Below are 24,931 nucleotides of genomic sequence, written 5' to 3'. Positions count from 1 at the left end.
CCTAAATTTTCTCACTAATAAAATTATTCAATAAATATATTTTAAAAGGAATGTTTGCGCACTGATACAGATTTATTTTTCAATTAAGTTTCTTCAAGAGAAGCCTTTACAATTTAGATTTTTCTTTCCATAAACTGAAGATGAAACCAGTAACCTAGAGTGAGGGCATAAACACGGTGCAAATGCAGACTGAAATTCTAGTCTTCAAAAATTTTTCCACTGTACCTTTCCCTTTTAAGCAACAAAAGGGGTGTTTCCTTTCAAATGAGAATTTTAGACTATAGAACGCAGGAAGAATTGCTGCTTCCAAAAAAATCCCATGAAACACCACTGAACTACAGGTGCCAGTACAGATAACAAATAATATTTTAACAACACATCTCAAAGAGCCAGCCTTAAGTATAGTATTGTCATTTTTAAATAAGTTTTGCAGGGCTTGCATAACCTTCTAAAAATATGCAAACACACTATATTAAAACAAAAACATTCAGGTTACCTAATATTAATCCCACCATTGTACTCAAGTATCCGGTTCCACTACCCAGATTTAGAAAAGACAATCCAGGCTGAAGCTTCAGTGCTTCCATGACTTCAGAATAAATGCAAGGTGCTGACAAGTGTATGTTTCCATGCTTCCACGCCAAGTCTTTATAAGCATTGTCCCTGTATCCTTCCAGATAATAATCACCACGATCAATTGCTCTGAAGGCTTGCTCCACACTCTCAGTGCGAATGTACTGAGCTTCTTTCAAGTTATCAATTAAGTCATCATTGTCTTCTCCAGCACTCACAGCTCCTCCCATGCTGAATTTCTATGGTAATTCAATTAGTTTGCAAAATACATTAGGAGGAGAGTTTTCCCAAAAGTATATGTATGCAATGGAGTCTCAGTTCTTCTTTCAGAAGCACATCACAAACGAATCCTGAAAAATAGATATGTTTAGATTACTTGAGTTTCAAAAGAGAAACACATCAACAACTATTAGTGGGTGATGAAATAGTTAATACTGGATAACTTCGTGAAGCAGAACTATTAAGAGTCAGGACAGCTAGTATTTAATCAAAATTCTGCCCTTCAGATTCTAACTCAAGCCAGTGTGTTTGACCTTAGCCAGAAACATATCTTAGCCTTAATGTGTCAACGTGGGCTGTCTACATTAAATAAACCCTAACGCTGCATTGCTTGCTAAACACCGAAAACACTACTCTGCTAAGAACCTCTCACCCATGTTATATATTTGAAGGGGGAACGGATGGGATAGCAACTGGCTTGGGGCTAGCTCTAGTCCCATCCTTGGAACTAAATGTCCAACAGCAGCTGGAGCATGTACCAACGTAGTTAATTTTGAAAGGAACTGGGTTCACATGCTCTAACATCACTCCATGGTGGGAGAGTAAGCCCAGTAAGCGGTCACGTCCAGGAGATGCTTTTCAGATGTTCACTTTTGAGCTGAACCAGAATACTACAGCAGATACAATGGCACATTGCTGTTCTGGATTCAAAACAGGAAACCACTCCAAGTATTTGAGCTCCTCCTAATGCCTGCCATATTCACTAGAGGAATACAAATTCCTTAAGTACCTAGAAGTTTTCAACAACTTGTCAGCTCCTAAGTGTAATTCTATACAGCATATTAACTTCAAAATCCTTCAGCTCTCTATTTTATCTGCACTTACTAAATTATTAATTACTAAACTCATCAATTCCAGATGTTAATATTTTTAATGCTGCATGAGTTACCAGTAAAATAGCAACAGATGACTAAGAGAAAACAAAAAAATTTAATCCACCACTTCCAGATGAATACAGTACACAGTGAGCTAGTTGTTAACAGTAATTGAATGTCAGCTCAGACAGCTAAGAGAAGAGAAAGGCAATCATGAATCTTGCTACACATTCTACGTAACTTAGTTAACAAATAAAAAACCCCAAACAAATCCCAAACCAATGACACATTCGCCCTTTACTCTTCAACTGCATTGCTGAGTATCATGTTTTAAAAGATTCCGCCTTCGGCTTCAAACAAGCATATTTCTTTTTTGAAAATACGAATATAATCTTTTATCTGAGAATACTCCAACCTAATTCATCAAATCGCTATTTTGCACGTGCCTATCTGTGCATATTCATGTCAGGAATTCACAAATACAACCCAAATGTCGATGGTCCCTTAACAGAATGAAGCTGGTTCTTAAATTTATGTTGTGGGGATAACTGCAACACAGGTTTTATGGTTAAACACTTTAAATGAAGAACCTCCTTAGAACATGTTTAAAAGGTGTCTATCAAAACAGAACTAACAAACCTTTCCATAATACTCAATGGAAACATTCAGGAATGGGAACTAACAAGCATAGTTAGATTTGGTGGGTTTTTCCTGCCACTGCAACATCAAAAAAAGACACTTGGAGTTTGAACCTGTCCTGGTTTTGGCTAGGATCAAGTTCATTTTGTTCCTAAAAGCTGGTACACAGCTAGTGTTTTGAATTTAGTATGAGAATAATGTTGATAACACACTTCAGTTTAGTCGTTGCTCAGTAGTGTTTACCCTAAGCCAAGGACTTTTCCATCTACCACACTCCACCACTGAGCAGGTGCACAAGAAGCTGGAAGGGAGCGTGGCCAGGACAGTTGACCTGAACTGGCCAAAGAGATATTGCATACCATCGGGTGTCATGCCCAGTATACAAACCAGGGGCAGATTACTGGGGAGAGGGTAGAATGCTCAGGGCTGCTAAAGCCCTGGTAAAATCATGACTGTTCACCGCTCACCTGTGTGCTCCCCTCTGAAGCAATTTTCAGTGCCATTCTCGACTGGGAAGAGAGAAAAAGTCACCAGGTGCAATTATCAACCAGCAGGAAAGCCTTTGATAAAGTAGAAAAGCCACATTTCTCAACACCCTAGTGTTCCACACCAGAATAAGCAGGCATGTGCGTGTTCACTTGCGCAGGAACATTCCTTTCTACTAGTGAAAAAACTAGGGGGCGATTTAGACAGAAGATATGAAACCTGAGGGAGGCTTTTTCTAAGTACAGTTTGTAAAAATATTCCAGCCCTACTTGCTTGTCTGCACTTGCATCACACCTGAAAGTTCAACGAATCAAAGGATTCTTCAGTTAAATAACCTACAGTGACTAAAGTAATAGTTCTTGCCATCCTTTCATAATACAAAGTTCATGATTATCTTGAGATATGTTTGGAAATAATTTTAACCAAAACCGCAAAGGTAAGAACTGAGTTTACTGAAAACTGTTAGAGGAACAGCAATGTCGCTTCCAGCTCTTCCAGCGGGGTGCATCCAGCACTTCGCACCAGCAGATGGAGAACTTCGCCCGCCAACAGCACTGCAGCGGCAAACACAGAGCCCGCGGACGGGAAAATGCTGCTCTTCCAGAGCAAAGCTTTAGTATTTCCATCAACAAGCGTCTTCACTAGTTTCACACAGCATTTCACCTTCTGGTTATCACACAGAATCTCAAAGGCAAGAACAGAAAAGGTGTGGTAGACAGCATGACACTGCGGGAAGTAGGGGAGAAAAGAAACAGAAAGCCTTCTCTCACAAACGGGATGCCCGGGCAGCTGAACAGTGGCTGTTTGGTAGTGCAGTTGAAGGTTACATCTTATTCTGGATACACTGCTCCTGTCTGGAGGAGGTGACATTAGGTAGATTACAGCGATATTGTTTGCTTTTTAGATATCTTGCTTTTGGTTTGCTTTCATTAATCAACTATGGTGCTCTACTCTGGACTCTACAGCTATAGGTAAGTAGAAAGTATTTTTGTTCAATAACAAAAAAAATGCCCTAGGAAGGAAATAGATATTTTCATGAAAAGTGACCTCTTGTACTTTTTTTCCACTTTCCTCTAATGCTTTTTTATTTAAAAGCTTTCCCCTTATGAAAGTAAAATTACTTCTAACAGAGATGACAGATTTTAAACACACAAAATAAAAGACTTCAATCTGTAATCTCACTGATACTAAAAGTGAAACACATGCAGTTCACAAAAAAGCATATGCAGCATTCTGATGCCTATTACACCAAGAGGTGTAGCAATTTCACAAGAAATAGGAAGGTGCATAAAGTTAACAAAATGCAGCTGTTGCCTTTAGGCTTAGGAATCTGTGGAATACAGAAGCCAACAGAAATTGTAGTTTAGGAGTTAAAATTTCAATATAGTCTTGATTAAAAAGTTCATTCACTTATTAAAACCAACTGCAGCTAAAACAATCTCCACTTCTCATTCCACACAATTCATGAATTCATTTTCAGAAGTCAGAACACTATCTTGAAGATTCTTATATTCACAATAAAAATGAAATGACAACACACTTTCCTGTTACATAACAATCCACACAACTGCACCTCTGATCTGTTTCTGACCTAATCTGTAACAAATTTCACTGAAATTCCTTATCGTAAGTAATTTCTGAGAGTTCTTCTGTTGATTTTTCTTAATATTTTCACATGAATTGAACAGGTATTTTTTGGCTATGTGGCTAAGAAATTCTGGCAATTTGAGAGCATTTTAATTCTTCACCATCTTATAAGCTACGCAGATCTCTTATCTGGTGAGTCAGTAACCAGGTGCAGCAAGGTTTACTAAGGGGTTTTTTGCCAACTCCCAAAGGGACACAAGTTTTGCACGTTTCGGAATTTTTACAAATACATTTGCACTTCAAGTTAATTCCTTAGGTCACTAAGGACTTGCACACACTCCTAAATACAGTTTAAATACCATGCTAGCAAGGTATCCAGTTAATTTGACAGAAAAAAATCTCACTGACATTGCTAAATCCATATAGTGTCAAGTATCTTACAAATTTAGTATCTTGTAATACTGACATATCCTGACTCCAAATAGATGACTCCTTAGAAATCACATGTTATTTGAGTCTATTTACTTGATTCTTATTTTGTTTCAAAAGATAAAAAATACAAGATAAATATAATAAATGGAATAAGCTATATTTCAAGTCTCCTCTTCAGAACTATCTTCACTAAGATATCAGCTTGGAGCAACACCACACAATCATGAAATGTGACACTACTTTCAACTCATAATGGAATACAACATTGCTTGGTCAATTTTCCCTCTTTCCTGTGAGGGGGGAAAAGACAACTATAAACCACTGAGCTGCACAGTACTATTACAATTCAGCTGTTAAGTTTCCCCAGAAAGGAATGTTCTGTGACCGGCAATAGAAGGGAATTAACCATGAATGCACATAAGTGCCTGAAACACTTCAGTCCACTTCACAGTTTAAGTTTACTCAGCAAAAATCAGCAACATTGCTCTGAACAGTAGAGATTTAAAGTTCTCCAGGCCACTAATCCACTGTTAGACCTACTTATTTTGGTTCCGACTCAATTCGTGACATTCATGACACTCCTGCAGCTGTTATGATCTCAAGATCATGTTTTGCCTGTCCTTGTCTCATCCAGCAACTCCTACAACCACGGGGCTCCATTTTTAGTTTAGCTTTGCTATGTCTCCCGTGTATTGTAACAGTGCCTCACACAAAAAAAATCAACTCCAAACTGCAGAGCTGAGTTTAAGACTTCAATGGGAGCTATCAAAAAACCCAGAATGATTGATTATGATCTGAAAGGAAAAAGAGAAAAATTCTAATATTAACTTCACCAGGTAAAGACTGGAGAAAACTAAAATATGAAGTGCATGCTGGAAGTAACTATAGTAGGTGACTACAAAAATAAGAACTAAAAGTGGGACACACAGGTATTTCGGAGTGAAGTCTTTACAAACAGTTTATTTTAATTATTTTTATACCCACACCTTCCTGCTAAACCAATACTAAAGGCAACAAATAGTCTAAGTACTTTGGAAAATCAGCTACTACTTGAACTGCCTTCTCTTCCATAGCTATTTGTTTTGTCACTCCAAACAGTTATGAAAAGAAGAAAAATTGTTTTCAGGCTATACTAACATACTATTGGTGCATTAAAGAAAACACTTTTGAAAACACTGCACATTTTTCAAGTCCATACTCTAGACTCATCTTACTTAACATTCACTCCTAACCTACTGTTCCGTAGATGGCTTCAAGAAGCACTTCCAGTTAAAGAGAAGCAAGTACAAAAACAACTGCAGTCAGCTCTCCAATGCAATGCACTTCACAAAGCATACTTTGAAGTTCTTTGCAATATAGCAACGGAACAAAGAACAGACCTCAGGATTAGGTTAAGTCAAATGAATGTAAACAGCTACAGCTACTGACTAAACCTGAATTGCATTGACCTACTTCAGCAGAAAATGTTTGTCAAGTCTGATGTAAGCTTAAGCCCTGATCTTCCTGTTTAGGCTTTCAACAGCTGTTTATACAAGATTCCAGGTATGTGCCTGCTCTCACTCTTCCTCCACTTCCAGTCACCTGAACACACCAAACAGCACACATGGTACTGCATTTCTCTCAAAAGAGGCACTGAAGCTTTTGGAACTCCACAAATGTATGAGCAGGGACAAGCATATCAGTGCATGATCAAATGACTTTAACCTTGGAAGTTACACAAGGGCGTAATTTTAGACCAACTTCGCTGAGTATCTACTGAACTTTCTTCTTTAATTTGATACAGTTCACAGGAACTTGAAGTAAAATATAATAAAACAACATAGAATTTTGTTGTTTTTGTTTTTGTTTTTTTTTTTTCCTCCTTCTTTGGACTAGGTTATACTTCTTTCTTGGTCTGTGCCTTCTCCTGCACTGAATTTTTTTTCTCATCTGAAATTCTACCTACCCTCTTCACATAATGGCAAGGACTGAATGCTAAAAGGAACATATTCTATACCTCATTTCTATATGCCACACCCTTTTTCAGGTATGCTGATAAAGACTTTAAAATTCATTATCTTTTATTACAAAGCAAAGGAAACAATCCGATATATTTCCTGGATGGAAATATATATTAGCTTAGCTTAAGCCCACATCTTGATTTAGTTCTCCTTACTATTTAAAATCTGGGCAACCAAAAAATTTTTGCAAAGCTGAGCCTCTGAGGCTTCAGAAGCAGTTTCTTCTTCAAACACAGATTCATTAATTGCTAGTAAAGAGTATCTACTGGTCATCTGTACAAAATTATTTCCCCCACACACCTCCTATGCACATGAGAGTGTGAATACCTACAAACATTTCAAATGTAGTCACTCACGTTACAAAAAGTTTTAAATTGGGACCAAGCACAGAAACATTTCCTTCTTTTAGAAGGATTTGCTAGTATCTAATTTCACAGTACATTTTAGTTTAGCCAGCATCTGCCATAAATACTTTGTTAAGAAACATTATTTTCAAAATGAAAAAGCCTCCATGCATGAGAGGCTGATGACCAACAGCTCTGAAATTTCCTGATTAACCTGTCTTTGCAAAAGTTTCATGAGACTTCAAGTACGTGACACTACCACCTGTGCAGAAGACATGAGTCTGCCTGGCATAAAGACTTTGTCCATTACTGATAGACAGCATTAAGAACCAGTTGCTGTTCAGTCCCAGAGCCAGCTCCTCCTCATAATCTGAAGCACATGACCAGAACTGCTGTTAAGAAAATAGCCTCTTAAGTGCTCCAAAAAACCATTTTTCAAAGCAGCAAGATGCTGCTGGCTAGCACCATCAGAAAAAAAACACACCAAAGATGTAAAATTTGCTGTGTGTCAGTTCAGTGATACAGTCTACTAGATTAAAAAAAAATTCTAAATTATTGCAGTAGTTTCAGAGAGCAATGATAACATTTAACGGAAGTCTGAATACCTGATTGACAATGACAAGAGCCAAAGTCATTGGAAGTGTGTGATGTGGTCTGAGCAGTAAAACTACGCAGTTCCCGGTAGTAGTACCTGATCAGAACAGCATGACATGTTTTTTTTCACAGTATGCAGTGGGAAAATATCAACAAAGTAATAATTGCCAGTCTGTTGCTTGCCATTAAAGTTCAGCTACAGGCAAAATGGTGATTACATCTCAACAGGCTGTATGTATACCTTTATGACTGAATGAACACTAGCTCTGCCCAGATTCTGTGTACCTTGTAGTATCCCATCAATTGCAGATTTCAAAACAATTAATATTGCTTCTCTACCCACACCAGTCCAAAATATTTCCTATTGCTTGTTTGTAGGATTCTGGATAAAATGCCCTCATCCTTGGGGAGCCTAAGATGAGTTATTGACTTGTCAAAGCTCCACCAGAAGATCTCATAAGCAAAGGATATCAGTTTAACCCAATGTCTAACACGTAGAAGATCCCCTATCCTTCCTCTGACACCAGTGTCCATGACACAACCTGGCAGTCCTCTTATAGTACACGTTGTAAAGGTCTCAGGTCCTGAGAGGTGTGCCTACAGCTCTGCCTGTTCCCCGGATACTGCTATTTTTAGTCTGTCCAGCTGAAGAGTACTGCTTTATCACGGACTGGCTGGGAGAAAGCAGAAAGATGAGAAGCTTCTCAAGAGGGCCTAACAGACCCACAAAAAGAGGAGGTACCAGGTAATAGCAGTTTGCTCACTGGCAAGACTAAAATGTCAGGACTTCATATGACAGATATGAATCTATGATGATTAATACATGCAGGTGTCTGATATTCACCAAGTCTGTATCATGCACCTGTTTTTCAGATGAGAAACTGCTGTCCATGCACATATTTCAGAGGAATTAGTGAGCGACAGAGTGACTAGCCTGCAAAACTCATTGCCACTATACACAGCTTTGTAGAAGGGTATTTAACAGAATATTCATTTCAAGCAGGTTCATATAAACCCTATCTGTCAAACATTAGAAATTAAAAGAGCTGTAGAGTAAGGTGTGAAAAGAACTAGTTCTGGTATATCTAATCTTGTTTAGTCTGAAAATGGAAAAAGGCATAAAAGTGACGCAAACTTTTCTGCAAATTTTAATATTATTGTGAACACTTGCCAACTAAGACACAAGCCAAATACTCAATTTCAAAATGAAACTCGTTTTTCTTCATGACAGAAAATGCTTAATAATTTAGTTTGTGGTGACCAGAACGTAACAAACCACAGGAAAATGATGCTCCTTTACTTTCAATATCATCTGATGAGAGTAACCAGTAACAACAGGGGACTGGGGAAGGAGAATCCTCTTTTATAATAAAATACAAAGTAGGTTTTGTACAAGAACTGAAACGTATTTTCTTAAGCTTTTACCACAAAATTTATAGTTCTTAAGCAGATCAAGTCACACTTCATATAACTTTCAGTAGGCAAAATGTGGCCCATGACAAAATATTCACTATTTCAGCTACTGCTAAAGTTCAAAAACTTATTGCACATAAACATTTCAAGTTATTTAAATAACTCACTTCCAGCAGCAACAGAACAACATACGCCTGTTGCCTTTAGCAAAAGAAAATAGAAATGAGGTCAAGTGTAAAAATAGAAGATAGTTGCATTCCTGACACTTGAAACCTCATCACAGAGTTATGCATTTAATTCAGTCTCTACCAAAAAAACACAGGCCCAATTAAAAAAACACAAATATCAATCAACTTTACCAAGCTCCAAGTACATGAAAACTTTTGAGTTTCTAATCTTTAGAAATACATCTAAAAGCATCTAAATAGCATGCAATAATCACAGCACAAAAAACTCTAAATACTGTATTTTGTTGTTTACTTTCACAGCCTAAGAATCTCAACTTTTATTTATTATATACCCTCTTCTTACAAGATGCTAAATAAATACAATTTAAGGGAAAATAAGTCCTAATCCTTTTTTGCTTGATTTTTAAAATAGTCCAGTGTAATACAATAATATGTTTTGAGAAGTTACTTTATTACTTAGGCCTGTAATTCTCAAGAGGGAAAAATAAGTATGGCCCACTCCTGTTTCCCGCTTCTTTTCCTCAGAACCACGACACAAAATTCTTTCACTGATGCAATCTTCCAGAAGCATCACACTGGACTCATCATTTTTTTCAAATGTAACTTGTTTACTAACACATGCACATCAAGAGTTACTTTTACCTTGTCTAAGAAAGCAATGGATATCTAAATGAACCTTTCTTCTTTTTAATCCCCAAATCCTGCATATCTCCAAAAGTTTTACACTTTAAGGATCCATATCATAATCTGTCTTATTTTCCATAAACCCATGAACAGCACAACCTAAAATGACTTTGTCCATAAATCTCTATTTATTAAGATGTCCAATGCTTACTTAATATAAAACAGAGATCAACTATCCCTTCATGGTTCTTACCAAAAGAGAGTGATGCTTTATCAAGACTCAAAACGTACAAATCAAGTATTAACTAAGTCTACTTTAAAAATCTTTGAAACCTCTCTAGTCATCGGGGCGGGGGAGGGAGGAAATCAACATTTTAGTTTACAATGTAAAAAGGATACAGCATTAATACTGTTATCAAAGCCTTTTCCACAAAGCTTCATGCAAACATTCTATAATTCTCCCTACTTGAGGTAATGTTTCAATTACTGCTTTCACAACAGTATCACTTTAATTTACACCTGTCACCAGCCAGCAACTTCTACCTTAAATTTTTCACAGGGCTTGCAAATGATTAAACAGATTATTTGCCTGCACATACCAAAGTTAACCCTGTTGGGTTATGCGACAGAAAACTGTTCTGCACAAAAAGGAGCGGAGAGGTATGTCTATGGCTGAGGGTAAAACCCACGTGAATACCCTGACCCAGGCTATCACAGAAGATCCATCAGCTCTCCCCACACTCCCACCACCACTGGGCCTCTCTAAGGCACTTCTCAGATTGAAAGGTGTGATTCCTACAAGACTAGAAGAGTTACCATGGGGTACAGGAGAAAGGGACTTGGGGATTGCAGAAGTCCTGTGAGAGGATGTTTAGAGGAGGAACCAAGGGTGGGAAAAGGGAGGGACCCCAGTGTCTAGAGGAGAAACAAGCATGGAAAGCCAGGGCTATGGTAACAAGAGGGACGGGTCACCTGTGAGCAGTCAGCAGGTCTGTATGTGTGTCCAGCTGTGCTCTGCCTGTCCTGTCTGACCATTAATTTCTTTTTGTAACTCTTTTTCTTGGATCTCTGTTCAGTGCCCCAAGTGCATGACGTCAGATCATAGGTCACAGGGGTGCTAATGGGTCTCTGGTGCCAGGAAAGGCGAGGGTGAACTTCTGCGGGTCAGAGTGTGATCACAGGGAATACCAAGCTGGGCTAGCCAGAAAACTGGCAGAGTGGCCTTGGAACCTGGGACAGGACAGACTGACTGAGCGAGGCAACTGAAGGGGTTGGCTGATAAAGGAACAAGGAGTCCAAGTGAGCTGCTGGAGAATTGTGGGGTTTGGGATTGGCAGTTGAGTCCGTGTATGTCTCTAACAGGCAATGGGGCATAAATGGACCAAAGGGCCAAATCCAGGTTGGAACTAGTGCCTCAACCCAGTAACCAGAAAGAGTCGCAATACATACGCACACGTGTTTGCAGACATTCAGTTTGGCCACCCAGAAAGGGCAACAGGATAAGGCCATTGGTGCTGTTTGTGTTTGTATTACTGCTGCCTTCTGTGTTGGTGTGGTGGCCTGCTATATATTTATGTATGTACATGCTGAATACATGTGTTTGTGTGCTACTGAGAATACGTGCTTAGCCTCACTACTCACTGGACCTGGGGCCATGTACACCTAAACTAAAAACTAGAAATACTTGAACAAAACCCCTTATAGGCCTTCCTTAAAAGCCAAAACCATCATACATAAGCACACTCTTACCTTGAAAATGTTTCCGAATTATTGTTTTTCTTTGTCTCCAGGTATGAATCAAGTACTACTGTAAATCTGGCTCCAAAGTTATGATTTCCTTACAGTACCAACAGCAGTAGATGTTGTCTGGAGGGGATCTGGAGCATTTGTGAAAGCTTCAGTGACCATTTCAAGACATTCATAAAAATATTTCAGCAAGACACAGAGGTTGAAAAACTTATATCACTGTTTATATAGCAGCAGTGCACTTGAACAGTTTAACTTAATCGTCAACCTCACAATCAGGTTTTTTGTAGTCACATAAAGTGCATGGTTTTCACCTGACAAAAGTGTAGTTTACAGATATAACACAAGAGGTTGCTGCAATCACATAACCTGATGTAGTTATATCACAGACATCTCCAGTTTATCCAGAGCATGCCAGAATGAAGAAGTCAAATTGTACACTGACGTTTTCTAACAACTGAATTACTTCAGAAAACATCACAGAATCTCAGGAAACTTGGCAGGAATGAGTCTTAGTCATAATGAATGCATAATTAACTGAAGCAAATAAGCAGAGACTAAGGCCTATGGGATTTTATAACATTGCAACTGTCAGCTCAGCAGAAGTCAAAGAAACTCAGCAACTCAACTCTTCTGTGTCCTTCCAGTTTCACTGACCTTCTGACCTCAATAATGCCAAATTTAGTTTCTTGACAGAAGAACACAGCAAAGCTTAACAAACTGGACTACAGTGAATGGAAAGAAAGCCACAGTTCATTCTGAAAAGGGTAAAGGGGACAGTTTTGCAATAGACAGCAGGGTCACATGCCTCAGCAGAAGAAGAGCCAGCAAAACTCAATCTACCAGAATCCAACATGAACTACAAGAGTAAATAAGAACTTTATGAGTCTCATGCAAAGACTTTCAAATCAAAATAAAATCCGTTGATGGCAAACTGATGTCCCAGTAGAAATATTCACAGCATTCCTGACTACTTGAAGTTATGAGTACTGTAGAAATATTAGAACATTTGTCAAAATTAAGCATCTCCTTTAGAGAACTTTGCAGTTCATTCTTTCAGCAAAACTTGCATAGAGTTCAGCCATACCTATCAAGCAAAAAAAAATTGTGCTGAAAGTGATTAGAGTACAGAGGCCCCTACAATCATCTGTCTCTTAACTTTGATATATAGACCATTACATAGCATAGTCATCCTGACTGGGTTGAGAAGTATTACTTGGCTCCTTTTTTCATGTTTTTCTTTCATATGTTTCAAGAAAACTACATCGTAATTCCTGAATATCTGCTAAAAACATTTGCTATAGAAATAATAAATTCTCAAAATAGTAAACACTTCTCATTTTCTCCCAACCACATGGTCCTAATTCCTCTTTCAATGTTAAAACAACCATTTATAGGAACCAAGCCTTTTATTTGGGACAGGGATGCCACAGACATATCAATTGTTGGATATGATTAACTAGCTGACTATTACTATAACCAATTCCCATCACTATCACTTCACTTATGGAACCATGCATTGATGCAGGAATCTCTTTATGGATAAGCAGCTTTTTTTTCTTTTTAAATATGAACAAATAATTAAGATGTATCATCTCTGAGATCTTCTCTTTGAAATTTCGTTCCCTTTCACTCCAGAATACAACTCACAGCAAATTCTATTTGTTTTGCTTGAAGGATAATATCAATACAAATACTTTCAATGGTTACATTCAAGAGTGCATGTATTTTGCGCCCATTATACTACTGCATACTGCCTTTCATTACATCTTAAACTACTATGCTAGAAAAACTCTGATTTGACTACTGCTACATCTATAAAAACATTTGTGGACATTAGCTGGGGAAAAAAAAAAAAAAAGTCTTCCCATTGACAGATGCCTCCCGGCGGAACACTATCCAGTACAACAAAGTTTTCGCTACTCTTCCTGAAAATAGTTTTCAAGACTGCTTAATTTGCCATTAGAAATACACACCCCTCACTTAAGGCTTCAATAAGCCAACTGTTAAAAAAGGAAGAAATAATTATGATTACTGACAGCCTTAATAAGCTGTATCTATTTAGAAATCACGCAAAGAAAAGTTTTTGTAATAACAGCAAGCTTCTGATACTTGCGATGTGACTCACGCGCTCAAACACAGACCTCCAGTGCTATGTTAAGTGCTCATACCGACTACAGGCTACTCGGCCTATGAAATGGCAACGGCACTAAGTAACAAAACAAAAAACTCTTCTGCCCACATCCTGTCTTTGCTTCTCTGCAAACAAGGAAGAAAAGCTGCTCTTGTTGTGTGATTTAAGACTACTCAGTTGGGACTGCAAAACCAACTAGATAAAAGGCATCATTGGCCTGTTCAGTCTGTACACTGCCACAGAACTGGTTGGTTGTCCATGTGTTCCTTGTGCATCTGTGTCTACAAACACACAGCATCTCCAGTAAAGCATGTATGTCAGCAACCAAGACAAAGGCTCTCCCTTCCCTAACTGCTAAGCTACCTCTACTTAAAAAAAACGGCAGATAGGATAAATCTTAACTTCAAAGAATGTAGGCTTTCAGTAAATCCCATCTGATATCCAACAGCTCCATGCTGACAACTCAGACACCCTACAGCATCTCCATATAAATGTCTTTCATTCAGGATTCAAAACGTCCCATGACGCTATCAAACCACTTGCTCTAAGCCTACTAGCTTTTAAACCTAATTTTAAAGTTTTGTTGGCAAATTCTGCATTGTTTCCTCAACCAAGTTTTTAAATATTAATCGACTTGTCGTCTTTTACACCCTAGGAACACTGCAAGTCCAAATTCAGCATTTGTTTTCCAACTGTATGCTGAGCAAATACTACTATGAGTGAAATGCGCTACTTGAGAGACATTCCAAAGATCACCTTTTATATCAAGTTAACAATACACACAAAATCTTAAATCTCTACTTGTGTGCAACTCGTAGAACGCAATATTCTGCACTTCTAACAAACAAGATCTTTATATCCTTTCTTTGCTAAATATTATACAAAACAAAGCCAGAAGTCCAAAATTAGCCTTCATTAAATGCATTTTCCAAGCTGCAGGTTCCAAGTATTTTTCTGCCACAAGACAGTTTAATCCTGCTCCACAGTCACTTCCCCACTCTAGAACTTCGCCACATGAGAATACACCAGAATCTGTGGCCTGTGAGTAACCAGAGAGACTCCTGATGTCACGTCTAAACTACTTTAGGGCTGTGGAGTTTGAGGGTTTGTCTTTTTTGTTTGTTTGTTCTGTGCTCTGTGATGACCTCTAAACCAGTGTTTTCTCCTCACAATAAAGGGCAATTTATATTTTTGTGCTTCAATTTAAAGCACTGATAAAATTCACTGAGAAATAAGTCGCGTACCAATTGCAGTCACAACGTACAAGTGATAAAGACCCTACAGTTGTTTCCAGATACCGTTTCCAATCCTTTTTTCCTTCCAGGAATAAGTTTCTTTGGACTAACTGCCATTTTTAAATGCATCTTTGTTTTCAGTTTACTTTTACTTCTTCCTTTCAACATTTTCAATAAGCTTCTCATCAGACATAGATTTAGCAATAATTCACACACATACATTCCATCAGGATTCCAAGCTCCTCGAGATTAGTTAACATCACTGTCAACTTTGGAGTTGCAACACTAACTCTGAAACATCAAGTTGGCATGATGTACCAGGACAAAATGGACAGAGAACCAAGACCACTGTTCTGAATGTCAGCCAACTATCTTTTAGTTCTGCAAAAATTATCCTAAGCTGCTACACATTCTAGCCTTTCTTCAAGGACCAGAAGTCCAGTCCAAATTTCTTAAATAACACAGCAGCAGCAACTGCTTTAAGAGCTTGCATGAAGCAGGCCTGAAGGCTCTCATTAACATCCAGTGCACACAAATAAGTCCCAAAGGAACTGAAGCACAGTAGTTCTTTCCTGATGCTTTCATACAATTATAACCATAATATTTCATCATAACTACTACACTTTAGTCCCTAGAACTCCACAAATAATAAAGTGGAACAGTGTGATCACACTTCTGCAAACCAGATACTTTAAAAGAATTCTCCATCTAAAAAATTCACGCTTGTTGGTTGGAGAAGATGAAGCATGTAGATCAACTTCTGACCCTACTGAAGACTCATGGAGTGCCTTAGGGCAGTCATATACCTGATTATTCATTTGCAAAACATCATTGCACATATATTCCATCCACTTCTGCTTTGAGGAATTTACATTCTAAGTAGGTAAAATAAACAAGATAATATTAAACAATTTTTGCGTTCAAGAGTGCCAACTGCTGTAGACTTCAAGGCACTTTTCTTATACAGAGAGCTAATTAATCATCAGCCACAGAACATCACTTTCAGTTCAGCAGGGTAGAATAGCACATCTCTGTGACATTCCTGCTGAAAATGGGAACAAAGCAGGAAATGAAAAGGACACATGTAAAGACATTTCTCACTGAGAAACAATGACTGTATTCTCAGGTGTTTCTCACCATGCACCTGAGATTGGGATGAGCATTCCCATATGCCTAACTATTTCAGAATTGCTTTTTAAGTATTTGTTCTGGGGAAGTTTTAAAACTCCTCACGTAAATCTTTCTGGAACACTTCATGGAAAAATTATCTTGCCTAGTTTTGGGAGTATCTTTGGGGGGAAAAAAACCCTACACTACTAACTGTATCTTGCTGTAGGAATTTCAAATTTTACCTTTGTGCTAATGTCTTTTAAATTTGCCTAAAGAAAAAAAAATATCACAGGCAACATGCTCTTTTAAGACTTCAACCTGCAGTAGTATCATGCCTAAGCCTACCTTTAGCTTCAGAATACGCACTATCTCAAAAGCACTTCAAGATTACAGAAACACAGACAAGTGACTGCTCTGGTGTGGTCCAGCACAGGCACAGAAAACTACAATACATGTCTGGCATTCAGATCCTATTCTTATTCTCCTATTACGCAGAATCTTCTTCAGAAGGAGATGCTGCAGCTTGGGGCAGTCACTGACAGGCAAACAGAAGACTAAGCAATAAAAATCACCAATCTGCCAAGATTGTGATTATAAAAATGGCAAGACTTCATAAATTTATAAACACTGCAAAATTGAAACTGGCTAGTCAAACATCTAAAGCAACTCACGAGGCAGTCAGATTAGATGAAGAAAATCCAGGGAGAAGGCCAACTAGAGAGGCAGGAATATTTTTACAAGAATTCTGGAAGGAAGATCAGAGATTACGCAGGGAAGGAACCTAATCCTGCACAACACACAGTGATAAGATTTGCCACCCAGGACTGTTCAGTATTACATACTTTTTTCTGTTTCTGTGATTTCATCACGTTCTCCTCACTGCGGACCTCCCAACAACATCCAATTGTTTTTGCTAGCTTTTCTGAGGGACACTGACTGTTGTAAAGAACATCTGGCTAAGTGTCCATCTCCAAAGCCCTCATTGTGGCTCTCTGACCTCACTCATCTACTTCTTACATTCCTATCATTATATTTATTCACCCAAAGTCAGTTAAAATACCAATAGATCTTTCACACATTTTTCCACCTACACATCCAAAGTATTTTTCAAACTTTCCCAACAAATCAGGCAGGAGTTCTGCAGAAGACAGCTCCACTTATCCAAGCCTGACTCTTCCCAGAGATGGTCTGCCCAGAGTAAGGTAATGGTCCTGTTGGGGAAAAAAATGTATCACACATTATGATTCATTTGCAAGCATAATGGATTAAGGTTACAAAGACAATACATGCTTGTAACATATTAATTTTAGGCATCAGATTTTTTGCATCTTGCATCTTAACAAGCCTTCTCTGTAACAGAAAGGTCACATGGTGAAGAGGAATTGGGTATCTTCATTAATTCACTCAACTGCTGACTAGCCTTACCTGTGTCTTTTTTTTTATGTGTGTATCAAAATTTGTTCCTCATTATCAGAAGAAACCCTACTTCCTCACTAAAGTGTGTAGTTCAACTGTATTTGACTTCTACTTGACTGGAGTGAAAAAATACCTGCTAGAACAGTAACTATGTGGGCCCTGGCAAGTACTGCAAGGACACACATGCATTCTCTACACACTGCAGCAGTTCAGTACTTCCATCTCTTCTTTCCTGCAGACTTTGAAGATGTTTTTGAACGAACCCCTCACCCTTCGGCCATAGGTGGTTTTTGAGGAGCTTCTTGTTTCGGTATTTTTTCATGACAGAGCTGTACAAAGCTGGCCCAGGCTGCTGACTGAGTATCAAATAAATGCCAAGATTCCTTCCCCCTCTGCCCTCCCTTCCCCTTCCTCCAACTCCACTGCGAGCCGCTGACAACTGCGGAGGCAGGGGGAGGAGGGCGACGGCGGGGGACAGACAAGACCGGCACACGCACGGCAGAAGGCGGCCCAGGTTTCGGGCCCAAGAGGAATCCCATTAACCGCAGACTGCGGCTCAGCTACCGGCAGACGTGACCCCAGGACGCCTCCCCGAACAGATAACAACAAAGAAAACAGAGGGGCGGAGGTGGCTGCCCCGGAGCCAGTTCCTGCTCCTCCCCTTACGCTGCTCCCAGCCAAAACAGAGACCACAATGTAAACAGAGGCAAAATGTGCGCTTATGGCAAAGCGGGGGGCAGAGCAGCCCTCTCGCTTTCCCCTGGCGGCTGCCAGGAAGGCTCACCGACCGACTCACTCCGGCTTAGGGGCGAAAAGCGAACTTATCGCGCATTTCACACACTTTATTTATGTAAATAAAGTATTTTCCCCTCACTGCCGCTGCACCAACTCCTCTCCCGAAAGGAGAAATATCCTTCCCTAGAGTCTGCGGGAAACAAAGCGTTGTCTCACGCACCCCTCAAAGATGCCTCGGCCTGGAAGACGCAGCCAGCCCCCACAAGCCCCTGAGGTTATAAAAGCTCGGCAGAGGTAAACAAAAAACAAACAACAAAACCCAACCAACAAAAACCCCCAAACAAACAACAAACAAACCTCCAAAACGCAAGCTCCTGTTCTCACTGCATTTCCTCAAAGGCAAAAAGCAAACCCACTGCCATCATGGGGGAAGAGGCAGGGCGCTGAGCCGCAGTGGGGGACGAGCAATGTCCTTACCTTGCCTCCACCCCCCACTCCGCCTGGATCTCAGGACTCGAACCTTCTCTCTTGTCGTCCTCCCCTCACCGCTGCCCCGGGCCCGCGACAGCTACATCAACCACCTCCCCTCCTCCCAACCCTTTTTGGGCCAGGGATTATTTATTACGCAGGCGGCGGGATGGAGCGGGGGGTGGCGGGGGTCGGGCAAAGGAGGAGGACGAGAAGAAACGGGCTGCTGAGGGCGGACGCGCACAGCCCCCGTCCCGTGCCTCCCCAGGGCGAGCCCTCGCCCCGTCCCGGCTGCGCGAAAACAAACACCCCCCCGCCTTCCCCCGCGCCTGCGTGCGGGGCCCGCGGACAATGGGACCCGGGGCACCCGGGAAGCCGACCCCAGCTGAGCGGAGGGGCCGGCGGCCCGCGGTCCCACCCCTTCGCCGCAACCCACCGTCCCGGCTGTCCCGGGGGGCCTGGGCGCCGCAGAGCGCGGCGAGAGCGCAGCTCTGCCCACCCCCGCTGCGGGACACTCACCCGTTCCGCAGGGGGCCGCGGGCCCTGCACGGGGCGGCAGCGCCGGACCCGCCTGGGGAGGGGACTGCAGGCGGCAGAGCGCTGCGGCGGCTCGGGGGCGGAGAGCGGAGGGCGCGGGCCGGGGGCTCTGCGGTCCCGTCGCGGTGTCGGTGCGATGGACGGGGCAGGAGGCGGGGCCCGACAGCTGAGAGGATGTAAACAGAGCGTCACGTGACGCCGCCCCCCGCGCTCGCGGCCGCCGCGCGAGGCGAGGGAGAGCGAGCTGCGCCGCTCCGTCCCGGGCCCTGATTGGCCGGTTCGCGCCACGGCCACAGCCAATGGCAGGCCAGGGCTCGGGGAGCTCGTCACCGGCCGCCCCGAGGGCACGGGGGAGCCTCGTGCGCGCGCGGCGGGGCCTGGCACGGCCGCTGCCTCCCGACACCCCCTGCCGGGCTGGGCAGCCCTGGAAGTCCCTGGAAATCCCTGCCGAATCCTGTGTCGCCGCCGCCCACTTGTCTCCCGTGGGCGGCTGAGGATGGAAAACACCGTGCTGTCGCGCGGGAGGGCCGAGCCGCGGGGGGCGGAGCGGCGGCAGGGGACGTGCGGCTGCGCCGGAGGCCCGGATTGAACAACATGCGCAAGGTGCCCCTAGTGCCCGCCCGAAAGAGCTCCGCTCTCGCCTTTCTCGGATGGCCTGATGCGGTGTCTCTGCAGGGTCCAGTTTGTAGGGCCGCTCGCAAGGAGCGGTGAAAAGTTCCCTCCCCCGTACCGAGAGGGAGGGCCTTGGGCTTTGTTGTTGCCGATACTCTGAAAGATAGTTTGAAAAACTACATGAAGGCAGAGGAGATCACAGGAAAAGCTTAGAGGAATTGCTAGAAATGTTAGAAAATGTCCAAAGGAGGGTTACAAAGGTGGTGAAGGGTCTAGACGGGAAGCCACATGACTAGCTGAGGTCACTTGCTTTGTTCAGCCGGGAGAAGTGGAGACCGAGGGGACACCTCACAGCAGTCTGCAACTTCCCGTGGAAGTGGAGGGGCAGGCACTGATCTCTCTGTTGGAAATGATACAACTTTTCTAATATTTTGTAATGCTTTCAATTAAACATTTTAATTAGTTGTTTTAATTAATCATAGGTTGCGTGTTAGGTCTTAAATTACTTTTAGCCAGCCTATATCAAAAGACTGTCATAAGCAACTTTTGTGAGACGTAGCTTGGGAAAAGTACTAAAATTGTACATTTTCTTAATGTTAACCTTGATCTGCTTCAATGAACAAAGCCCATGAGAGAAAGATGTATTGTTGAAGATGGACATCTGGAAACAAGGACCATTCGCAGAAAGCAGCAGATAACAAGACTAACAAAGGCTCAGTATTTGTGGCAGAAAATTCCTATCGGAGGACAAAGATACTAAAAAGACTAAAAGTATTAACTAAATAGCATAAGCAACGCGAGATTGATAACCAGTAGTGGATAGAATACTAATTAATGTAATTTGGAAACAACAGTAATTTCTTTCTTTGTTAAGAATGTATAAATAGGTGAAAGAGTAATGTGTCGGTATCTGTATGGACACAGGATTTGTCTTGGCCACATGCACACCCAGTGGTGCAAATAAAGTAACGCCTTGTTTTCTAACACTGAAAAGATGGTGTTAGAGGGTTCCTTTATTCCCGAGGATTTTGGAGGTATTTGACAATGACTGAAGGACCCAAGGGAATGTCATGAAGCTGTGTCACTGGAAGGCTTAAGTTGGATATTTGAGAGAGGTTCTTCACTTAGAGGTTTGTTTGGAACTGGAAGAGGCTCCGCAGGGGAGTGATTACGGCACCAAGCCTGACAGAGTTCAAGAAGTGTTTGGATAATGCTCTCAAGCCCAAAGTGTGATTCTTGAGGTGGTCCTGTGAAGGCCTAGGAGGTGGGACTTTGATGATCTTTGTGGGTCTCTTCCGACTTGGGATATTCTATGAATTTGGGAAAGGAAGAAATACTGTGGAATGGAATAGACGGGGAATAAGTGGAAGTCGAGGCAGCGTGGGGCCCTAGTACAGGCTAGAGAAGCCCAAAATGATGAAGAGTGTTGGGTCATTCTGAGCCCTGATCTCAGCTGAGGTTTCTCAGGCATCATCTCATGATTTTGGCCTGGAGGAATCATTAGAGATTTGGGGAGTCAGTGTGGAAAGTAGGCTCTGCTGATGTTTGGAAGAATTAGAAATTGTGCAGGTGTCAGGACTTGTAGCAGCTTGGCTAATCTGTTTTCATTGAGGAAAGGAATGAGAAACGCCTGCGGTCACTATCAAAAAAGGGATGATATTCACACTTGTAGAGCAGTAAGTTTGTATTCACTGAATGATCAGGCAAAAGGTGTAGTGTTTAAGGATGTCAGGCTACTGGATGTGAAAACCTGAAGATCTAGAGTGGATGTTAAACTAATACAGTAATTTAGATAACTTGGTGACATTTATAATAATAATTTACTCTGGAATGGTGTAAGCATTGAGTGTCTTGTGAAATACAGTTGAGAGGCATAAACTTTTGAGCTTTAGCCAAAGTTTAAGTACTGGTGGAACAAGATTTCTAAATAAAAGTCCTGAGAAATGAAGGACACGAAAGTATAGCTGGTAAGAGGCCAGGAGTGAGTATTACTCTGTTTGGGGAGGGAATTAGTTAATACCTGCAGCACACAATGTCTGTAGATGGCAACAACTGAGGTGGAGATAATTGGCAACATAAGGGGGAGTTTCTGTCAGGCTATGACTGAGAAAGCATTGTCTTTTGTTAGTTGGACTAAGGAATTCAAGTAGTTCTTCAAATTGCCACTCTTACTGATGGCCCCTTGAATGAGAGGAGCAGGGGAAGAATAAACAAATTCCATTTTTACATTGAATTATGCCTTGCCCTCAGATAGTAAACTTGAATAACTTTTGCTGGCTTGAGTATTGAATTTTTTCTATTAAGAATTCTTAGTTAGATATAATAAGTGTGTATAATTCCCTGTGTATTGTATGTATGAGGGTTTCCTGTTTTTCATTCCTTCTCTTTCCATCACATCCTAAATATTCTTGTGCCTGACCAACACATACTCATTACCTGTCAGACAAGATTTGTTCTTAATCAGTATTTACTCAGGACAGACATATATGGCCATATTTTCCTCATTCAATTTTAAGAGAATTTTTCAGATAGCTTTTTTTCTCTGTAAATTACCATGTTATGCTTGAACTGATACCTTTTTTTTTTCTATTTGCAGTAGACATGGATATCCAGTTAGGAAGATCATTCTGCCATCTCTCTTCAGAGCTGAGAAGAAGCTTCATCATCCAGGTCTAGCAGAAAACTCTATTCAAGCATGTACAGTTCTCCAAATCTGCTCTAACTCCTGTCATCCATTGTCAAAACAAAAGTAAGGTATGTATTTTCTGATGCAGTATGTAACTTCTGCATCTTCATGTGAAAAATATTTATTGTCACATTATTTTAAATTCGAGATGTGCATCATTTGGGAAACCTTTGTTTTCATTTAAATGTAAGTTAATATTCTCAAAAAAAGTTTAAGTATTATGTGACAGGCCCATCTAAGCTCTGTATAAACTGACTAAGTTCAAAACCCGTGTTTCCCACTTCTTAACTGAATGAAATGAAATAATGGAACCTGTCTCTTAACTGAAGCACAAGGAACATTGCTTCATCCTCATAAAACAATGGGCTGTGTAGGCTAAAGTGCCCCCAAATCTTAATCACTCTCTGCAAGTTTGGGTTGTTCTATTGTCTCCGCAAATTTAAGCATAATTTACTTTTTCAGTATTTTGTCCTGATACTTTATTATTTTTTCATCATAATTCAAATAAGGAAAGTCTGAACTGACTCCAGTGTGTCTTCACTCTCTGCTCCTAGGGAAGGTTGTAACATTCAGATGTCTAGTAAGAAAAGCACTCAAGACTGCCCTTTTTTAGATAAATTTGAAATTTGCTATTGAGGTCATTAAGGTTAAGTATTTGGACTTACCTGTTACCCTAATGAGCAGAAAATTAGATATGCATAACAATTTATAATAACTATTTCAAATAAAGATCATGTCATATATATTGAGTAGTTATGTATATTTAATTTCTTATTTATGTACAAAAAATTGTTCTTTAGACTAAAACAGCATATTGGCCTTCGTAATAATGGCAGTAGCAGAGTGGCGCAAGTTACATTCCTTGAATGCAATCCTGTTAGTATAAAGCTAACAACTAATGTGTCATTTGCACTGCTTATATTTTTTGCACATCTCCTTAGTTAACGAAAACCATTTACATATCATTGCATTTAGGGTGCTTTGACTTGAGTCAGTTTCAACTTTACTTTCTATAGTATTGAGTAACCGTTTTCAAATATTTTCAAGTGCTACAGAAAATGTACAAAACGAGTATTTTTCTTTAACATTGATTTTTAGAGATATATGCCATTTTCTTAATTTAAGAAAGCTTAAATCTCATAACTCACTGTCATTTTGAAGCAGTGACCATTTCCTGATTCTGCTTTTTTTCTGTAGTAAATGAAACCAGATTTTCCTGGCAGTTTTTCATTCTGTCTTTCCCTTTTTGCTTTGACTTTTATTTTTTAGGTGAATGAAAAGACGCTGTGTGCAAAGGCACAGAAACAAATTCTAATGTAGCTGTTTTAATTATGGATATTTATTGTTCTGTGGGTTACCTGCCGTTCATTTTCCCTGCTGACAAACATCTGAAGACGTGTTTTGAATGTCACTTGACTTTTTCAACCACATTTGTCATACTAGTATCTATTTATATAGAGATTCAGTCAGCTTGAGAAAAAATAAGAAGATGGTGGCCCTGAGGTCTAAAGAATCAGAATCTTGTTTGCTGGAAGTTACTTCTGCCTGAGTTTTTAAACTGATGCTTTCTGAAGGCCAGGAAATCAAATAAAAAAAAAAATAAAAGCAGGATGTAATGTTGTGTCTGCATGTAGTCCAGAAAGCCCATGTAAAAAAATCCTCCAATACAGCAGTGAAAGAGAGATGAACAAATGTGGAATATATTATAATCAAAAAGCCATGGAAATATAAATAGATAACCAGATCCATAAAACTGAGGTAAAATTTCTGTTTTGTCCTTAATGTTTGGCATATCTGTCATTTTTAAAATGTTTTATTTTTACATTCTTTACTCCCAGATATTTGAGTGTACCTTCTGTGGCTCTCATCTGTATCCAGCAGTCATCATGCCATTTCCAAAGCTTTATGTTAAGAAGGGAACTGGATTATGCCTCACAGAGTTCCAAACCCAAGCTGAGTCCTTTCAGTTGCACATACAGAATGAATCCACTTGTAGTTAAGCTGTAAAGGACTAACTAGTCTGACTGCACAGTCACATGTTGGATTGTAACCTCCAGTCCCAGTGGGTAGTGAAACATCAGCCTGGCTCTGTAGGCTGTTGATGTGGACCTCTGAAACTGGCTACGCAGCTCTGCAGCTGCACTTCTTTCTCGTGTGGCCTGGCTGTAGAAGTGGTTTACCCACATTTGCATGGTGCAAAATTGGCTTTGACAGGTGAGACTTGAAAGATTTCACCTCTGAGACTGGTAAGATCTACATATGCAAGCTGTAGTGTTTC

The 24,931-nt window shown here is 40.5% G+C and overlaps 1 protein-coding gene and 1 long non-coding RNA gene across 8 annotated transcripts in view; one reads left to right on the top strand and one right to left on the bottom strand.

The window, feature by feature from the left end:
- Window positions 1-19,797, bottom strand: part of PCMTD1 (protein-L-isoaspartate (D-aspartate) O-methyltransferase domain containing 1) — a 42,750-nt gene extending 22,953 nt beyond the window's left edge. For 2 of the 5 annotated variants that reach the window (XR_005566905.1, XM_027728151.2), the window contains exons 1-2: window positions 19,338-19,424; window positions 497-923 (exon numbers count right to left, since the gene is read on the bottom strand). Coding sequence is in view for 3 of the 5 variants with exons in the window: in XM_027728151.2 (XP_027583952.1) it covers window positions 497-803 (307 nt within the window). In the remaining 2 variants the exon portion in view is untranslated. Of the gene's footprint in view, window positions 1-496; window positions 924-17,290; window positions 17,411-18,827; window positions 19,020-19,337 lie in introns of those variants that run through there. The other 3 variants (XM_039390439.1, XM_027728152.2, XM_039390440.1) reach the window with 3 other exon arrangements.
- The window catches only part of LOC113991645, a 33,660-nt gene continuing 28,409 nt past the window's right edge, over window positions 19,681-24,931 (top strand). For 2 of the 3 annotated variants that reach the window (XR_005566908.1, XR_005566906.1), the window contains exons 1-2: window positions 19,681-19,958; window positions 22,564-22,721. This is a non-coding gene — a long non-coding RNA (uncharacterized LOC113991645). Of the gene's footprint in view, window positions 19,959-22,563; window positions 22,722-24,491; window positions 24,868-24,931 lie in introns of all 3 variants that reach the window. The other variant, XR_005566907.1, reaches the window with a different exon arrangement.

This window comes from Pipra filicauda, unplaced genomic scaffold, assembly GCF_003945595.2.
Source record: "Pipra filicauda isolate LSUMZ 115617 unplaced genomic scaffold, ASM394559v2 scaffold81_size6448238_pilon, whole genome shotgun sequence".
Lineage (NCBI taxonomy): Eukaryota > Metazoa > Chordata > Aves > Passeriformes > Pipridae > Pipra > Pipra filicauda.
The sequence above is the reverse complement of the archived record's forward strand: the minus strand, read 5'-3'. Positions and strand labels throughout refer to the sequence as shown.